The sequence below is a fragment of the Sinocyclocheilus rhinocerous genome, unplaced genomic scaffold (genome assembly GCF_001515625.1).
Source record: "Sinocyclocheilus rhinocerous isolate Xijiao unplaced genomic scaffold, SAMN03320098_v1.1 scaffold58, whole genome shotgun sequence".
Lineage (NCBI taxonomy): Eukaryota > Metazoa > Chordata > Actinopteri > Cypriniformes > Cyprinidae > Sinocyclocheilus > Sinocyclocheilus rhinocerous.
The window spans coordinates 257,509-277,181 of NW_015652310.1; the positions used below are offsets into that span (position 1 = coordinate 257,509).

General features: G+C 35.6%; 1 protein-coding gene and 1 long non-coding RNA gene across 2 annotated transcripts in view; one reads left to right on the forward strand and one right to left on the reverse strand.

Moving 5' to 3' along the window:
- LOC107714786 (uncharacterized) overlaps window positions 1-5,028 on the forward strand; it is a 17,302-nt gene extending 12,274 nt beyond the window's left edge. Inside the window, exon 3 of the long non-coding RNA XR_001637015.1 lies at window positions 4,923-5,028. This is a non-coding gene — a long non-coding RNA (uncharacterized LOC107714786). The remainder of the gene's footprint in view (window positions 1-4,922) is intronic.
- LOC107714781 (peptidyl-prolyl cis-trans isomerase FKBP8-like) overlaps window positions 1-14,749 on the reverse strand; it is a 36,442-nt gene extending 21,693 nt beyond the window's left edge. The window contains exons 1-3 of the mRNA XM_016520748.1: window positions 14,741-14,749; window positions 13,553-13,780; window positions 12,832-12,920 (exon numbers count right to left, since the gene is read on the reverse strand). Of these exons, the coding sequence (XP_016376234.1) occupies window positions 12,832-12,920; window positions 13,553-13,780; window positions 14,741-14,749 (326 nt within the window). The remainder of the gene's footprint in view (window positions 1-12,831; window positions 12,921-13,552; window positions 13,781-14,740) is intronic.
- Window positions 14,750-19,673: the final 4,924 nt, after the last annotated feature.

Sequence of the window (19,673 nt, forward strand, 5' to 3'; positions counted from 1 at the left end):
GGTTAATCAGAGGTTGGCTTGTAATGGATGTGTGCTGATGCTGAGGGCCAGTGACGGTGATCTGACGTCTCAGAGTCTGACTCACTGCCGTCGAGTGTGTCTGTGCATGTGAGTGTGCAAGAGGCGGATGCGCCGCGTGGCATTATGTATTCTACTGTGAGTCCGCTCTCTCAGCGTAGTGACTTCAGACGATCCACCAGACTGCTGTGCTCTCAAAGAAAGACAGTTGTGTGACGCACTCACCAGACTGGCCGTCACACACATTCACACAAGGGAGCGGACAACCTATGGCTTCCCTTATGGCCGTTTCCGCATGCTCTCAGAGATCAATAAATGCATTTGCGTTTGCATGTTTGTGCATCAGTGTCTCTGAGAGGATCTGCATGGTCAAACGGGTTGCTTTTTTCCCGGTTTTGTTTTGAAGCTGCATATAATTATGCATATGAAGTAGTAAGCTGAGTGGCCTTGAGATGGTGAGCCTCAGTCTAAAAACAAAGCTTGCACATGTGAAACACAAGGACGTATTGAGACCAGCTATGAAAACACAGGCCAGGACAGCATTCGCTTTCTGTCCACTTTGTAGCCCAAGCTTTTGCTTGATTTGAAGCATGAGAAAAACACCAAGCAGCTCAAGAAAACAATGTTGTTTAGCCACTAATTTAACAAGGTGGTCCAAATTAACAGGGAATGTTCTCAGAACTTTGTCTAACATTTTGGGAAAGTTCTATTAAAGTTCTAAACAAACGTTTTTCCAGTAACACTAATAGAAATAGAATATGCTTTCAATGTTAGCACAAATACATTATACATTGTTCATGGAACGGATGGACATTCGCATAAATTTTTTAAACGTTACTATTTGTTTTTGAGTGTTCAGAGAACATTCAAAAGTAGGCTAACATTCTCATAATTTTTGCAAAAAAGCATGGAATATTTGCATAACCAAGAAAAAAATTTAACCATTTAAAACACTTGACTTTTTGAATATTCAGAGAACATTTTTATAACTTAATGGGAACTTAGCAGAGTCTTAATGCACAGATCCGATCTTTTGACCATATTCGATTTTTTTTTTTGACCTGCCTGTTTACATTCACTTTTGACGTGATTGATATCCGATATCTGTGTTTACATTAATTCTTGCCCAAATTGATTGCCAGTGATTGCTTTACTATGCACATGGTGCATAATATAATTAACGTCGAGTGGCCGTTATTATTTGCCAGCATAGACAACAGCTGTCAAGGATGTTTTGCGACAAAATCTGACTGAACTGATACATAATGGAAAATATGGAAATAGGAGAGGATATGTGTGTTTAGATGTAGATATCGGATATGTATCCAATTTAAAACCACATTCGGAAGTGGCTCAGATCGGATGCGAAAACGGATTTTTGTGTTTACACACGTGCAACAAATTCTGATATGTGTCAGATGTGAGCAAAATATCAGATTTGTTGTGCCAGTGTAAACGCAGACTATAACATTGTGTGCTTGAAGTTAAACAACTTCTTAAGTTGACTAGACATCCTCAAAAGCACCACTAATCATGTGATTTCCTGAAAAAAAAAAAAAAAACATTGAGGTGCAACGTCACTGTCACAATCGATGGTTGTAATCACATGAAGACGAAGGTCAAGAAAACATAATAAACACCAAAGATAAGACCATAAACAGGTACAGGAGTAAACACAACCATAACATAGATGAGACCAAACAAACTAAAGGGGAATAAACATGGTCTTATATAGAAACAATAATGAGGTGAACACAGCTGAAGACTAACTCAGTCAAATCAGCTAACATGACAACTAAATACTGGCGAGAACTAGAACAGAGGAAAGAGGAAACTAAATAGAAACAAACTAAAAGTCAATGAAAATGAAACTAAGACAAAAATAACTGAATATGTTACAGTCACAACCAAAGACATCCTTCTAGCACATGTGTACGTGAGGGCTGAGAATACATAGATATTCAAATTCTGATGAAATTTCTTTAGGTCACCATTCATAAGCCCCTGATTAATTTTGATTCAGTTCTGATTCATCTGGGTATGTATCACTAATATACATTTTGCTTAAATATGAAAGAAATTCTTTGTCTGCTAATGCTGTAAATTATACAGGGCAGTGTTTTAAACTGATTCAAGCCAGTAAATCATCTTTTTGAAGATTAATTTGTGTCTGGAATCAGTCACTCTGTATGTTTTTGATTCACTAAAAAGAATCAACTCATAAAAGTAATTTATTTGTGAATCGGACTACCATGGCCAAGCCGTATGTTTTTGATACACTATAAAGAACCTGCTTATAAGCAGTGTTATTTTAGTATTATTTATATACGATGTAATATTTTTTTTTCATTTAATATTAATATTTTATTTTATTTCAGTTACCGGAAATTATTCTTAATAGTTTTAGTTGTAGTAAACAACAATGGCACTGCTTATAAGTCATTTGCTTGTGAATTGCTAGGTCAGGTTTAAGAGGACAAGTCAACAGAAAGAGTTTTTTTATTTTTTTTATTAACTAATTAATTTGTTTTTATTATTATTATTTTTTTGCCACTACACGTACACAGCCTTTCATTGCATCAACATCAGCAACATTCAAATGACGATTGTGATTAATCAAAAAAATCAATATGACCAATTAAAATAAGTGTAGCATGCTGAAACACAATGCTGTATGTGTAAACGGTCGCTAAAAACTATGATTATGCTTTTTCTTTCAGTAAAGTGTTGTTTTGCATGTGTTTGTCTGTGTGCATATGCACAGAGAAGCCATTTATTAGCTATACAGACCTGCTGTTCTAACCTGTAATCTCTGTACATTCGAGCTCTCAAATGTGCCATTTAGCCCGGGGAGAGAGAGAGAGAGAGAGAGCACAGCTCTGCTGGGGAGAGATGATTCTCTCTGTTACCTTGGCAGAGTTGATTCCAGGGCCGCCACACGTGCCCCATCAGTCTTCGCCATTCTGTTTTGCTGCTCTCTTCTCTTTATCTTTTGTGAACGGGGCTGGGAAGTGGCGAGGGGTCAGGGGCTCTGACGTTTATTCTGACGTGTATTGTTCTCACGCATATCATGCCATGGTGAAGATGTTATCTCATTTATGTCATCTCACAAAGACCATTCTCTCCTGAGCCTTCTGATAACACACTTTACATCCGCTTGACCAAGGCAAATTCTACCAACACCTAGTCTCACATAGCCAGGCTTTTGACTGGGTCTGATCAGCTTTGTCGTTTGTTTTGGCCAGTTAGAAAGGAATAAAGCATCTGACTGAAATATAAAGCAACTGACAGCATTTTCCCTTTTTCATGTGAAAGTTTATCTGAAATAGTAACTCTAATCTTCATTGTCACATGAACCTTCAGATATCATTCTAATATGCTGATTTGGTGTTCAATTATTATTGGTGCTTAATTATTAAAAATTGTTCTTATTATCAGTGTTGAAAATATTTTTTCTTGCTTCATATTTTTGTGGAAAATGCGATAATAATTACAGGATTCTTTGATAAATAGAAAGTTCAAAAGAACAGCATTTATTTGAAATATAAATATTTTGGGACATTATACATTTCTATCACTTTAATTAAATTTAAATGCACCCCTGCTAAATAAAAGTATTAATTTCTTTCTTGTTTCTTTTCTTTCTTTCTTTCTTTTTTTTTACTTATCACAGTGTTCACAAAAATGTTAAGCATCAAAAACGTTTGTGCTCGAGAAAGAAATGTTTCTTGAACATCAAATCAGCTATCAACTATAATTATAATTTTTTTAATAATCATTCTAATTCTATGAGAATAGGGAAGTCCACACCACAACTATACCGATAACAACACAGAGTAATGATATCGTTGGAATCACTTGCAAAATTATTTTTCCAGCTGATGAACAATACAAACTTTGATAGCCCGTCAGAATCCACTCAACTTTAAAGACTCAAAAAAACTGCAGCTCACACTTAATAAAAATAAACAGAACATTAACATGTTGAGGTTGTTGATAATATGCTAAAAAATGTAGCTTTGCCATTACAGAAATAAATTCAATTTTAAAAAGTATTAAAATGGCAAACAGTTCTTTTACTTGTGTGTGTATATATATATATATATATATACTGTACACATTAATATTTTATACTGTATATAATAAGATATATATACAATAAGATTTATTTTTGGCATTTTGGCCTTCATTACAATAGGACAGATCAGAACTGACAGGAAGCGAAGTGGGAGAGAGATAGGGGGAGCAGGATCGGGAAAGGTCCTCAAGTCGGGATTCGAACTCGGGACGCCCGTACTGCAATAGTGCTTGCTGTATGTCGGCCCGCTGCCCACAAGGCTATCGGCGCCGATTTAATTGTAACAATGTTTTACATGTTTTGCATTTTGGATTTAAAAAATGCAGCCTTAGTGAGCATAAAAGACATCTCTCATTAGAAATATCAATTATTCCAAACGTTTGACCAGTACTGTATATGTGAAAAACTTTGATTGATTGATTGCCAGGGTTGGCATCTGTCTTTTAGTAAAGCTTACCAAATAGTCTAAATAAAATAGAGTTAAGAGGAAATCCATGAAAACCTGAATTGGTCATTAAATATGTATTTTATAGGGATAGTTCACCCAAAAATGAAATTTCTGTCATTATTTACTCACCCTTATGTCGTTCCAAACCTGTAAGACCTTCGTTCATCTTCAGAACACAAATTAAGATGTTTCTGATTAAATCCGAGAGTTTTTTGACCCTGCATAGACAGCAACGCAACTGACTCGTTCAAGGTCCAGAAAAGTAGTAAGGACATCGTTAAAATAGTCCATGTGACATCAGTGGTTCAACCGCAATGTTGTGAATGTTATATAGCAATGTTATGACTTTATTCGACAATTTCTTCTCTTCCATGTCAGTCTTCGACACACATTCATGAGAGGATCACAACACACAATTCACAGAATTCAACGCGTGTTCACGACAGTACCACGACTGTTGTATTCCAAAGATGAACGAAGGTCTTATGGGTTTGAAACGACACAAGGGTGAGTAATTAATGACAGAATTTACATTTTTGGGTGAAATATCCCAAATAATATAACACAATAATATATTGCAAAGTGTGTTTTTACTTGGTATATGTTGGCTTTTCTCACATGAATAACATTTTATGAATAACAAGACTAAAAGGTCCTTGAAAGAGTGATTATGAACATGCTAAATGAACTTATTCTGTTTTGAATAACTGAGAGTCTGTCTCTGAGTCTGTCACCTTACTGTCATTACACACTGCATGCAAATGCTGTTACAGTAAGTACTCTGCAAATACTATGACTTAGATCAGAGATAATAATTCAGCCAACAGACCATTCATTCAAATACAGTTGTCACTCCTCTTAAACCCATTGTTTACACACAGAGTTTGAGTAATAACAAAAGCACAACCACATTTAAACTTAATTCACACATGAAAAATTCAGGTTAATGACAACCACATTTTCTTTAAAATTTAAAAAAACATTAGGTACTTTCTTTTTTTTAATCACTCATGGTTTTCACTCCCAAAGATTTGCATTGTGTACATGACCAGTTTTGCACCATAAAAATTATTTATGGAATGGCTTATGGAATGGGTGTGTTGGTCCTCCATCAGTGTCAAAAGGTTAATACCTACGCATTATATAAGAGGATTTGGAAAAAACAATAGTTAAAGGGGTCATATGATGCGATTTCAATTTTTCCTTTCTCTTTGGAGTGTTACAAGCTCTTGGTGCATAAAGAAGATCTGTAAAGTTGCAAAGACTAAAGTCTCAAATCCAAAGAGATATTCTTTATAAAAGTTAAGACTTGTCCATGCCCTCCTAAAACGCCTCGTTTAAACACGCCCCCACATATCTACGTCACTGTGTGGGAAGATTTGCATAACGCCGCCCAAATGTTCACGCAAAGAAAGAAGGCGTAACTTTTATTCTCACTGTAGTATTGTTGACGCTGCAGCCATGTCGTGAAGGCGCTGTGTGCTTCGTTGTGAAAGCGAAACTACTTTGTTTGGTCTTCCAAAAGAGGACGATATCCGCTTCGTCATGCCTAGAGCTGATCCGTGCTGGTCGCTGAGGAAAAACATCATCTTCGCACAGTCAATCGCCGGATCGGCTTTCACCGTGGACGAAGCAGAGTCCAGCCCGGGGTCGTCACATGTGGTTGCCGCAAGCCTCCTTTGTCGAATTCGCCGGGCGCCGCTCACTCAAGCCGCTGTGTGTTTCGTTGTGAAAGCGAAACTACTTTGTTTGGCCTTCCAAAAATGGACACGACTAGAAATCAGTGGTTAAGTTGTATTTACAACACTGTTCCAGAACACTTCAACCCAAATATTCAGATGTGTGCAGCACATTTTATGGAGGACTGTTTCCTGATCCTGGTAGAGTAGACTACAATGCCGGCTGTTCTGACTCAAAGACTGTAAGTAAGTTTTTTATATTTAAAGAATTTGCCACTGACGATTCAAACGCGAGTTTTGAGCAGTGTAGAGTAGCGCTTGTTGTTTGTCATTTCTCCGATCACAAATGCAGACATGGTTTTATGTTTACGCGGCGCGATGCAACGCAAAGTGTAAAAAGACAGTATAAGTCATTATAATAAGTAATTAGTCACATGCTTGAGGTATTCGGCCAATCACAACGCTCTGGATAGCTGGCCAATCAGAGCACACCTCGTTTTTCAGACCGATGAGCTTTGTAAAAATCGAAAGGCGTTTCAGAAAGGCGGGGCATAGAGGAGAAACAATAATGTACATTATGTGGAAAATAATGTGTTTTTTTAACCTTAAACCGCATAAACACATTGCATTACACCAAATACACAAAATAATGTTCTTTTTAGCAACATCATATGACCCCTTTAACTAACTATACAAAATAGTTCTGTTACGTTCCTGTGAATGCTGAGTTGATGTGGATGATAACGCTGAGGTTACCAGGAACAAGTCAAGTACAAGCAAATAAACAGAAGGGAGAAGGAACATTAAGGGCTGCACATGCGCAGGTCAAACAGAAGGCAAACTGCTCAAGATCGCTCGAACCAAATATTTAGTCTCGCGAAGAACAAAAAAGAATGTTATGCAGAACGTTTGCTATCAAACTGCAGCCAAACATCCCGAGTTTCTTTCTGAGATGAGGTTTTACTATGACGTGTGTCAGCGCACAATATGAGGAATGAACAGGTCTCTGTTATCAGCAGTGAGATTGTATCTGTGTGTGGGTGTCTGCATCTGTGCGTGTGCATGCTGTCCAGTTCACGTGTAATACACTGTAGTTTTTGGGAACATAGGTGGAGATTTGGGTGGGGAGTGAATTTTCATGATCTCACGAGTCATGCACTTAATTGTTGCCTGTCAAAGGGTTAATAGTGCACCAGTGTAATTTTCTGAAACTAATACACAAGAAATTAGTAAACATGAATCATGAACAAGGTTGTTTTTACTGTTTTGATGCCGGTTTTTTTTATTTACACTGTTGTTATTGTTGAAGTCATTAAGTTGTTTTGTGATGGAGTTCATTTTTATGCACTAATTTTTATGTTCCACGTTAACACACAAGGTCTGTGTCTTATTTTTTATGACATGCTGTCACACAGATAACTTCAATTCTATTCAGCTTTACACATCATTGTGCTGTTTGAAATGTGACTGTTTAATATTTGAACTTTCTGAAACTAATACACAAGAAATTAGTAAACATGAATCATGTTTTTACTGTTTTGATGCTGTTTTTTTTATTTACACTGTTGTTATTGTTGAAGTCATTAAGTTGTTTTGTGATGGAGTTCATTTTTATGCACTAATTTTTATGTTCCACGTTAACACACAAGGTCTGTGTCTTATTTTTTATGACATGCTGTCACACAGATAACTTCAATTCTATTCAGCTTTACACATCATTGTGCTGTTTGAAATGTGACTGTTTAATATTTGAACATATTGCTAAAGTAATTTATAAATAGGTTATTGATCCAAGTGATTTTACATCAGATTTATAAACTGAAAAGTTAGATTTACCCATTTACTTTGACACAAAGTAGATTTTCCTTTAATTTAGTGCAAAAACTAATAAAGAAGAAAGTTAAAGAAGAAAAATTGATTGAATTATTATTATTATTACTATTTTTAATTATGTCTTTATTTTTTGGTAAGTGTATGTGCAGAATTTCCTCTTTTTCAGTCACACTACCACACAAGTTCAATATGATTTTCGGGTCAATATTATTATTTTTTTTAGGAGATTAATTTTATTTAGTACGGATGCATTAAATTAATCAAAGGTGAGAATAAAGACTTTTATTTTCTTACATTTCTATTTCAAATTAATGTTATACTTTCTATTTATCAAAGAGCCCTGAAAAAATGATCTTTATTAACAAAAAATGTTAAAGGGTTAGTTCACCCAAAAATCAACTGTTTTCTGTACACTAAAATATAAAATATAAGGCTGAGGGAGGGATCTTGGTGTTCTAAGGATTGTGAATGATTATTATAAATACTGGGACATATTAGAATGTTTATGATAATGAGGATTATTATAATGTATTATTGTGATTATTGAGACGGACATATTGTATTTGGGTATTTGTATATAACTATTATAATATCACATAAATGATTAGTAACAGACAATGGCAGCAAGCATATGGTGTAATATATGGGAATGAATTGGGGGTGGGAGCAAATAAGTTCTACTTCTTTCCACTCCCTTTCGAGCAATTATTATATGTGTAAATATGTGTATGGATATGTGTAACATAATTGTATATGTATGGATACATATATATAAGATACTTTTACTAGATAAGCAAAATGACATAAGATATTTAGTCTTGTTTCCAGGGCAAAAAAATAAATAAAAAAATTAAGAGCATTTTGCTTAAAACAAGTAAAATTATCTGCCAGTGGGGTAAGTAAAATAATTTTAAAACAATATTTTTTTATATATTTCCCCCCCCGGAAACAAGACTAAATATCTTATGTCATTTTACGTATCTAGTAAAAGTATCTTGATTTAAGAACTTTTTGATATTTTGACTAGAAACAAGCCAAAAATACTAAGTAAGATAAGCCATTTTTTGCAGTGTATTGATAATAATAAGAAATGTTTTAAAATAATAATAAGAAACATATTATTTCTAAAAGATCATGTGACACTGAAAACAAGTATAATGGCTACAGAATAATATTTTTTAAATTACATTTTAACATATATTTAAATAGAAAAGAGTTATTTTAAATTGTAGTAATATTTTAAATGTTACTATTTTACTGTAATTTTGATTATATAAATGCAACCAAGTGAGCACAAACAAGAATCTTTCCAAATCAATCAATCAATCAATCAATCAACTTACATTAGGGTGGACAGTAATGCTGATTACAAAGTACACACTCATTGTACTTTGAGTGTGTACTTTGCCTATCATATACAGATGTTGCTGTGGAAGTGTTTGAGCATTTTCGGCCTTGGCAGATTAAAATTAAACTAACATTGGTCACATTTCATGTCAGCAAGACAGACCTTTCCTGTGGCCAATTATAGACCAGAATATGTTGCAAGCTAGAACAAATTTATGCTGATAGTCAAAAGTCTGGCTTTGTAAGATGAACAGGCATGACTGTACTCCTAGTCGTAAACTAGTCATGTCACACAGGAATGCATATTAATGTGCTGCTCTATGATTGCAACATTCTTGAAGAATTTGTAAAAAAGGATTTTGGTTTTTCTTTTTTGGCTAAAAAAATTATGTTTGTTGGAAAGACTGCTGTAAGTAAATACTTATTAATTTGAAGGTTAACGACCTTAGCAGTGCTTCACTGACCACCACCCAAGTTCCAATGAAACTGATTTCACTGTTAGTGGGTGTGTTTTCAAGCATGCATGAACGTTTCAACCTGAATTTTGGCTTGTGTGTGTGTGTGTGTGTGTCTGGCCTGACTCTGCTGCATGACAGCTGGGAGTGGCTCTGATTCACTTTCCTACAAAAGTTCCATCTAAAGGTTTGACAGTCTTAATCTCTGAAATCACATGACTGCTATAGCTCTTATCGTGAACCTGCTGTGGGAATGTTCCCAAAACTACACATGACACTGATTGACAGCATTTCCTCTCATATTTGCATGCATTTTAACCATATCTCATATTTGTGGTTGTCTCTATATGATATATAGGGAGGGCACGCATGCAGGAAAACTTGATTGGCTGAAGCATTGCTTGCAAATTGTAGAAGCTAATTGATGCAAATTAGTCAAGCTAAGAAAGAAACACAGACATTTGCATATCAAGGTTGGGCCAATAGGCTTCCTGACAGTATTCTCATGACAAAAAGTTCTTCATAACAACAGAGTTTAGCTTCTGGGTTGCACGTCAGCAGTGATTGGTCACTCACCTTGAGTCATGCATCCACACAAGTTCTTTCTCTGAGACACACACACATACTCTGATGCATTAGTGAAATAGTGTCACATTCCCACAGCTCACTTATTAACCACTTAATACACATACATATTCAGATGAGTATGTTCCACCTTAGAGTTAAAAATAAAAAGAATAAAAAATAAAAAGAATACAAAAAGTTTAAAATAAGAAATAAATTCAAATTGTTACATTTATAATAACTGTGATATGAAAAGTTGCAATTGCAAGACACCAAGGTAACACTTTACAATCATATTTCATTTCTTAATATTAGTTAACATTAATTAACAATAAACAATACTTTCACAATAGTTAATAATTTTAAAATTCTGCCAGTGTATGAATTTGGGTAAACAAAGTCTTAAGAGTATTTCATGAGAATGTCAGGTTTAGTTGTGAGAGTGGAAGAACTTCACCATGAATTATGATGATATTACGTCTTTGTCAGAGATTTCATGGTTGACTGAGTTGTATAAAATCCAATCAGTTAGCATATGCTAACAGCTAAATGAAAAATCAAGAAGAATCAATATAAATGCAGTGATTTTGGCATTATCTGTCAGGTTCCTTCAGGTCAAAGTCAACACATTCCATGGCATTACTTAGCTAATAGCTGGTAGTCATTGGCCCATATTGAAGCTGTATTACTGTACAGGCCAATCACACCAGGGTTCAACAACAACAACAACAACAAAAAAACGTCTGTAATGAATTTCGAGCCATTTGACAGAACTGTCACTTGCCCTTATGGGACAATGCTGCAAAAATGACTTGTGATAGTCTTGAATGCATCAGTAAGAATTTGTCAATAAACATCAGTAATGTTTTGCATCACATGCCATTGTCTTCCAGCAAACTTTATTTTTTATTTTTATGAATTTATATAATTACCATTATATAATAATTTTAATGGACAAAACATTTTGTAAGGAAACTAAACATTTAACGAACACATAAAATATACATTAAATATTTAAGACATAGATATTTTATAAACAAATGTTTAATAAATAAATATTAAATCAATTAATCAGTCAATCTTTTTTGGTGCTGCCCAAAAAAAAAAGTTGACTGGGCAAGTAAAAACTACTTGCCCGACAGAAAAAAAAAATCCTTATTTTTGAGCCCTGCTTATGACACTGGGTAACACTTTATTTCGATAGTCCACTTTAGACATTCTATTAACAGTAAGTAACTTTGCAACTACATGTCAACTGTAATGTGAATGTTCTCTAACCAGTTTTATTTTAGTATTATTTATGTACTCTTTTAATGTATTTATTAATATTTTAAATAAATTTTACTTTTTATAATTAGTTTACATTAGTTTCAATATATATATACTGAAATTACTGAAAATTATTTGTAATGATTTTATTTTATTTTATTATTTTTAATTAACAATACTGTTTTTGTGCATAATATTCTTGATCTTAATATTGATATGATATTGTTTCACAGACCCTTTTTATTTGTATGCCTATACAGGCCAGGGTCCATCTATCTTCTCACACTTGGAAACTATCAGCAGTATTTTGATCTTGGCCAGAACAACACTGAGATGTGTTTAGAGTCACTTGGTTACTGTTCTTTGAGATGGATGTGTTTTTACCTTGATCTACCTCTATTAACGAAAAAATAGTCACCTGCTGTTCCATAACTAATAAGTCACTGATGCATGCATTAGAGACGAAAAGAAAAAAACTATCACCCACTCAACGCTGCGACTCCAATCACAGTCAGTTGAATCAGTCTGTCTGCAGTCGGCTCCAACAAAAAGCTGTGAAGTGCTCTTGGTGGAGACAGCGCTGTCTGTAACAGGCTACCGACAGGGCTCAGTCAATACATGCCACAGCCACTGGAGAGAAACTAAATGAGATTTTCTCTCAGGCTCCTTTTAAGTTTTTTCCTTTTTTCCCTCTTCCTCCCTCCCTTCTTCCATCAGTAGCTTCCTCTCAGCCGCTTCCCACCAAGCAAGTGGTTAAACAAAATTATTGCCTTTAGTTAAAGAATTGAGAGGATAGGGGAGGGGAGGAGTTTCTGAATGGTGTTTTGGGAAGGCCATCTGCTCCTGTTCATGGTTCATTTAACAAGCTACTGGGGACAGGCCATTTTCCCTGAGAGCAACAGGTATAAAAGGACTCTGTCCCACCCTGTGAGGATAGAAGCCACTTGACTTTTTCAAACTGATGTCACAAGAGACCCGTTCAGCAGTGTCCTCCACCCTCCCTTACTTCCTTCTTGAATTTCTAACTTATAACAGAACGTGAAAGAACCTAAATTCACCAAACATGCTTGCATTTAAGCCCAAAACTCAGTCAGTGTGTATGTTATTGGACAAATAATACAGGTATATTTTTCCTCTTACCTTCCCAGGTGTCCGTAGGTGTATTGTGAGTCTGCAAGCAGTAAAGCAATCTCCCCTTGCATCATTGAAATGGCGCACTCTTCCAGGGCCTATGCATGCAAAACAGTCACATTTTAAACTTCAGGTAACACATATAGATTTTACTGTATATACATTGATTAAGGACCAATACCAATTCTATTTTATACCCCTTCCCCCTACCACTCCGCCTACCCCTTCCCCTTGTCCCTTGAAACAGAGTGTCAAGGGGTAGGGGTCAAAATATTCCCCTAAGAATTGTGACACCACTACTATGCCGTCACACGTCATCAGTGTTGGGGAAAGTTACTTTTAAAAGTAATGCATTACAATATTGCGTTACTCCATAAAAAAGTAACTAATTACGTTACTTGGTTACTTTTTATGGAAAGTAATGTGTCTTAAAGGAAGCAATGCTTATTTGCAGACTTTTAAGGCTTTAATGCAGTCTGAAGTGTCTAAACAAGTTGGCAAACAATATTGACCTTACTAACTTTTCACCGAAAAGTGAATCAGCAAGGAGTTGACTTTTTTCCCAGCCTTGGGTAAACACATACAGAACTCAACATGTGAAAACACAGGTTAATCCCTATGGAAAACTCAGCAGGCAGCAGGTGTGAGGTGATAGACAAGATGCAGGCAGGTGTTCCAAGGCTTTGAGTGTGTGTGCGGTTGCCCCTCCTCTGCCTGTCAGGTGCCTTACCTGGTTGACATCTCCCTCTCCGATAATGAAGACCAGCTTGCAGTCTTTCTCCACCACAGTCCTATCCTCCAGCACACCCTGCATTTTCAGTGTGACCTCTTGACCCCAAGCCGGGGTCAGGACATTCTCGGGACTTGCCTGTAACACCTTCTTCCTTAGCAGACGGTTATCTACAGGCGGTTGGGGTAGTGGAGGGAAAACGGGGAGGGGAAAGAGATCAACAAGACCCTAAAGCAATAGTGTCAAACTTGAGGATGTTCTTAGGGTGGTGTTAGTGAAGCTGGTTGACCAAGGACGAGCACGGTGCTAAGGATACCATTTATCTCTTTTTAAAAGTGCTGAATGTCTTCCCAGCACACACCAGGTTAGTAGAAATTGATGTCGCTGCTGCTCAACTGCCAAACCGATGAGCACCTGTATCCATTAGTGACAGCGTGTAGTATTATCTAAAGCACGGCGGCCACATGGACTCTATTAGAATTATCATGGAAATGCATCGCCACATGACATAAATCCCATCTGAAGTCAGTCCATTTCCTGCAGATTTTGTAAAAGGGTCCTTGTTGAAATGTTTTGCAGTGAAGAATGCAGAAAATGATCAATGGATGAGAATTGTGTTGAAATGTAAAGCCCTACTGGTCAGTAGAGTTGTGTGCAGTAATAATCTCTTGGATTAGAAGAGCAAAATCTAATCTGCCCCAACGTCTGTAAGCTTCTTAATGACTTCATCACGTCGTCCCATAATGCAGTTCCCATGAATGCATCCACCAATAAGAGGACTTCAGGGACTGGTTGTTTTTTATTTATAATATAATGTAGAAATATTTCTCAATAAATACTGTATAAATCTAAATAATATTGCAATATACACTACCGTTCAAAAGTCTGGATTTGGTAAGATTTTTATTATGCTCCCTAAGGCTGCATTTGTTTGATCAGAAGTACAGTATAATATTGTCATATATTATGGCTGTTTTTTATTATTATCATTATTTTAGTATATTTTAAAATGTAATTTATTCCTGTCATGTCAACGCAGAATTTTCAGTCTTCAGTGTAACATGATCCTTCAGAAATCTTACTGACCCCAAAATTTGGTGTGTATTCTAATCCAATTTTAATTATATTGGTAGAACTAAATGTAAACAGATATTTGTCTAGCTACTGATCAAAAGTACAGAGAAAAACCTTTGCCATATTCTCATGAAGAGAACAGACATTGACCGAAGATAACACTCTGAACAGGTTTTTCCAGGTTTGCAACATGCCAAGTGTAGACGAAACATCAATGAGCCATGCATAATTTCAAGACAAGACGAGCCTTTAAATGTCCTTACTTGATTGTTTTACACTTATTAAATCCACAAAACACGCTCAAATACATATTAAAAACAACAATCAATCACTTACACTTGGCTGGCAAAGAAAAACATTTAAGCCTGCTTGTCCTTCAAATTAAATGTCAAAATATATGGTAGTTTATTGAGTGAAACATAAACATAACATTTAGCAGTGTGTCATTAGTGCATTGAATTTAAACTTAAATATTCAGTATAAATACATGGATGTGACTTTATATGCAGCTTTGAGAATGTTGATCTTGGTTTTGTCTCTACAGATAAAACACACTAGAGAGTTTTACTTGCTTTCTGCATTCTCTAGAGGCTGTTGGCACTGTTTATGGCATGAGTAAGATTAGCAAAAAGGCCATAGGACTGATTTCTTATTTAACCTGTGCTTTATAATTGCACTTGAACAGCTGTGGTGTTATAGTGTTCTTTTTGTGAATAGTCACTAAGCTGATGACCAAGCGACTTAACTGTTTGAAACAATGACACTGAATAAAATTGATTAAAAATGACTCATTGTTGTTGTTGTTTTTATGTACAAAAGACTAATGTTTGTTTATCAGCTTGGCTAGCTCAAATCGTACAACTGCAGAATCTTGGCAACTAGATTCTCTGCAAATGCCAAATGTAAAATCCCCAAACATTTATAAGAAAAATAGGTGGAAATTAAGGGAGTTTCAGAGAACAAACTCATTACAAATCAAGTCCTGATGAATGAAATATGAGGTATATTGTAAGTTATAATATTTTATTCATTATCCTGGATTTTTTTTTTTTCTGTAAGTTGCTTATTTTATTTAAAGTGCAACCTGACACCAGTGAATCTCATGTACTTTAATCTCTATTTAGATCCATTCCTAAGACTGTGACACTTAAGGTATGGATCTGTTTGGCAAGTGCTTGTACATGTCTGTATATTTAATGTAAATTTACACAGAACATTGAAGCTCATGGAATAATATTCCAAAGCAATCAGAGAGTCAGCGGCATTTTTTATAAACCACAATCTGAGGTAACATATATTGTTTGTCCAGCCGGCTTCAGATGTCCCTGTATCTCAGACAGCCATATGGCAAGTAGAGTTTCCATTAGAGACTACGAGAGAGCTCCTTAATCCAAAGGCCCAAGCACCTTGTCTGTTGGGGATTATGTCTTTCCAATTAACCTAAATTCTGTATTTTCCCCCTCACTGTCCATTTCACCTCATCTGTTTGTAAGCTTAAAGGGTGCAGATGATTGCCTGGCTAGATTAAGTGAATCATTTTTCTGTATGCACATTTTAATCTAGTTTAAAATGACAGTCTGAGCTTTTCCTCATCATTTTGTTCACAGAACATTTCTTTAATACCATGTAATTCCCAAGATTTGTATTTGCCGCTGCAATGAATTTCTCTCAGACATACCCATATTTGTTTGTTTTATCTTTGACTGATAACTGTTGTTTTTCAACTGACTGGTTTCAAGAGAATATTTTATTAGGTTTGCAGGCGGAAAAGCTGATTTAACATGCAGAGTTTTGTTCATACATGAAATTGAGATTTTTTGGATGACTTCAATGCCCAGGTATAATTTAATTCTGGTAATATTTATATACTGTAATTGATTTACAAGTTACATTTATTTGTATATAAGAAGACTGTGTACCTTCACAGGTATTTAAGAAGTTAGTCTATTTGAATTAATAAGTGGGGTTGAGTGGGCCGTGAATTTAAGAACTTCTCTATATACAGTAGTGGCCAAATATAATGTCCGGCCTATAAAAATAGATATCTTTGCCCTCTATTCAAACATTTTATTATTAAAAATGTTGTAAGCATTGTGTGAAGTTGTGCTTGGAGTGTAAAACTAATGTACATGCATACTTGTTTTATTTGTAATAATGCAATGAAACATGGCAAATTGTGTCACACAAAGATGCATGACACATGCACAAAACTTGGTGAGTACTGCTCTGGAGAATATATATTATGATATTTAATAATAATAATGATAAATTAATTAATTTAGTTTTTCTGTACTTTTTTTTTTGCCAAATCATTTTGTCAGTTAAATTTCTTAACCAAGTTAGTTTTTTTTGTTTTTGTTTTTGCTGGGTCATATAGCACTGCAAGAACCTGGATTAATGTTAATGTATCTTTACTTTCTTTACTTCAGGTGCGGGTGCACATCCACATATTTGGAGACCGGGCAGCTCATGGGATATGTCTTAAACTGATTTATTTTTTATTTTTTTGTGATATACACAACTTATGAGTAAAAGTCATGTTTAATATTCTCAGTACAGGCTGTACAGTAGAACTAGGAATGTTTTTTTCTTTATTACATTCCTTGTCAAATACACTAAATCGAACTTTATCATCCTAATAAGCTGAGTTAGACCACTATGTCTAATTCTGAAATACATATGATTATCGTTTGTGCGTACGTGCGTGTGTGTGTGCGTGTGTGTGTCTATGACGTCCCCACAACGCTCTCTCGTAACCCCGCCCAGCGGAGAGTGACGCTTGAACTAGAATGTCGCTAGTTCACCTCAGTTCCAGACATGGCAGCGTTGAGACAGGAGCATCGGTATGGACTCTCCTGTGGAAAGATTAATAAAAGCATTCCCAATAAAACCATCTTTCACGTCAAGCTAACCGACACGGCCATCCGGACGCTGGAGGCTTATAAGAATCTCAAGGTAACGCATTTAGTTTTATTTCGTGTTTATTTGCTCCACTGACCTCAATGGAACAGAAAGAAAAGTTCAGAACTTCAAAACATTTCCTTCCGTTAGTTGTTTGTAAAGTGTTGATTTATTTAACCAGAATCCGTCGCTTTAAGTGCCATATGCTGTTTTACTAGGACAGATAGTAACAGGAGGAAATCGGACACATCCAGTTTTTACTGTTCCGTTAAAGTTCGTTTTATTTAGTTTTGCTTATTTTTTTTTTCTAAGCAGTTACAAAATAAAAGAAAATGTCAGTCGTGTTATTATTTTTTTCGTTAAGCCAGTTGGAATTGGCTTTACGAAATCTCCTGTTTTCCACTTTAGATTCAAAGTCGCCGCTTTATTTCTTCTGGTAAATGATACGAAATGTAACATGGCACTGTCTTAATGCTAAACACTGCATTACTTATTATAATGATGATTATTTTAAACCGAAGATGATAATTGTTTCTTTTACTCATAACACTCACGGGGATCTTGCGGTCTGAGAGGGGCTCAAGGCTCAAGCTCGATCTTATGAACTATAAACCTTGAGTAGCATTTAGTCATTTAAATAGCCTTTGCGATTGCTGCCTTTTCATTAACCTGTCAAATATTTTATTTGACTCATATTCGAGAGTAACGCCTCAATTTACTGCAAAGGTTTATTGAACTAAAAAAAAAAAGCGTATGTAACCTAGTATTGTCTCTATATGTGGTGTTTAAGGTTAAGTTTATAATTGCTTCTTGAATTGATTAACTTAAATAGGCCTATGGAAATTGCTTGACATAGATTAAATCCAAATGATGTTTTTAAATAACTATTTATGTTGTTACAAACCTCTATGACTTTGTTTCTTCCGCAGAACACAAAAGGAAGATGTTCTATAGAATGGCAGCCTCAGTCCTCATTCACTTTCATTGTTGAAAAAAAACCAAACATGCAATGTAAGTGAATGGGGACTTGAGGCTGTCAGTCACTAACATTTCCTTTTGTGTTCTGTGAAAGAAAGAAAGTCAGCCGCGTTTTAAACAGCATGCGGATGAGATGACATAATTTATTTTAGGGGAACTATCCCTTTAAATGTCATGTTTGCCTCACGTAAAGGTAATTCCTCGTACGCAGTCTTTTTGCAAGTTAAACGCAGTTCAGTAATCAATACACAATTTGTCAGAACACAAAAGGAAGATGTTCTATAGAATGGCAGCCTCAGTCCTCATTCACTTTCATTGTTGAAAAAAAACCAAACATGCAATGTAAGTGAATGGGGACTTGAGGCTGTCAGTCACTAACATTTCCTTTTGTGTTCTGTGAAAGAAAGAAAGTCAGCATGCGGATGAGATGACATAATTTATTTTAGGGGAACTATCCCTTTAAATGTCATGTTTGCCTCACGTAAAGGTAATTCCTCGTACGCAGTCTTTTTGCAAGTTAAACGCAGTTCAGTAATCAATACACAATTTGTCACCGTCGGCTCGACAGCACAGATTCCAGTAATATCAGTACCTCAGCGGTGAAACGTGTAGGCTACGCCAGCTGGACGGGGCACTTGGCCAGTTAGCCTTATCTCAACTCAAGCGCTTCTTGTAGATGATTGGACGTTAAATGTGTATTTTTGTTGGCGTGCTCAGTCGTATTGTTGTTAGTCCTTTAAACGCTTGGACGCCGTCCCGATGTCATCGCTCATTGGTCAGTCAGGCGGTGTAGAATGTCGTTTGACCCAATCAGAATACGAGAAGACTTCCTCGCGCTTGCAACAGGAGCTCGATAATGAATGTTCTATTGTCAATAATATGTGACCTAGTAGAAAGAGTGAAAAGTAGAAGTAAATATGTTGGTCAGTCTTTTGTTTAATTTTTATAACTACCCCATTTGATATGCCAGAACGTTTTTAATAACTTTCAGTCACAATAATGCAGCTGACAGTCTGTCAGTGTCAGAAATTTGGGGCACTTGGTGGTAAAAATGCATTAAAATGAAAAATGCAGTGACATAAAAATGCCCTCTACTATGAATTCCTCTGTTTTTCATTTGCGTTATAATTAATTATATTTAGTTCCAAGCCTAGTTATACACATTATT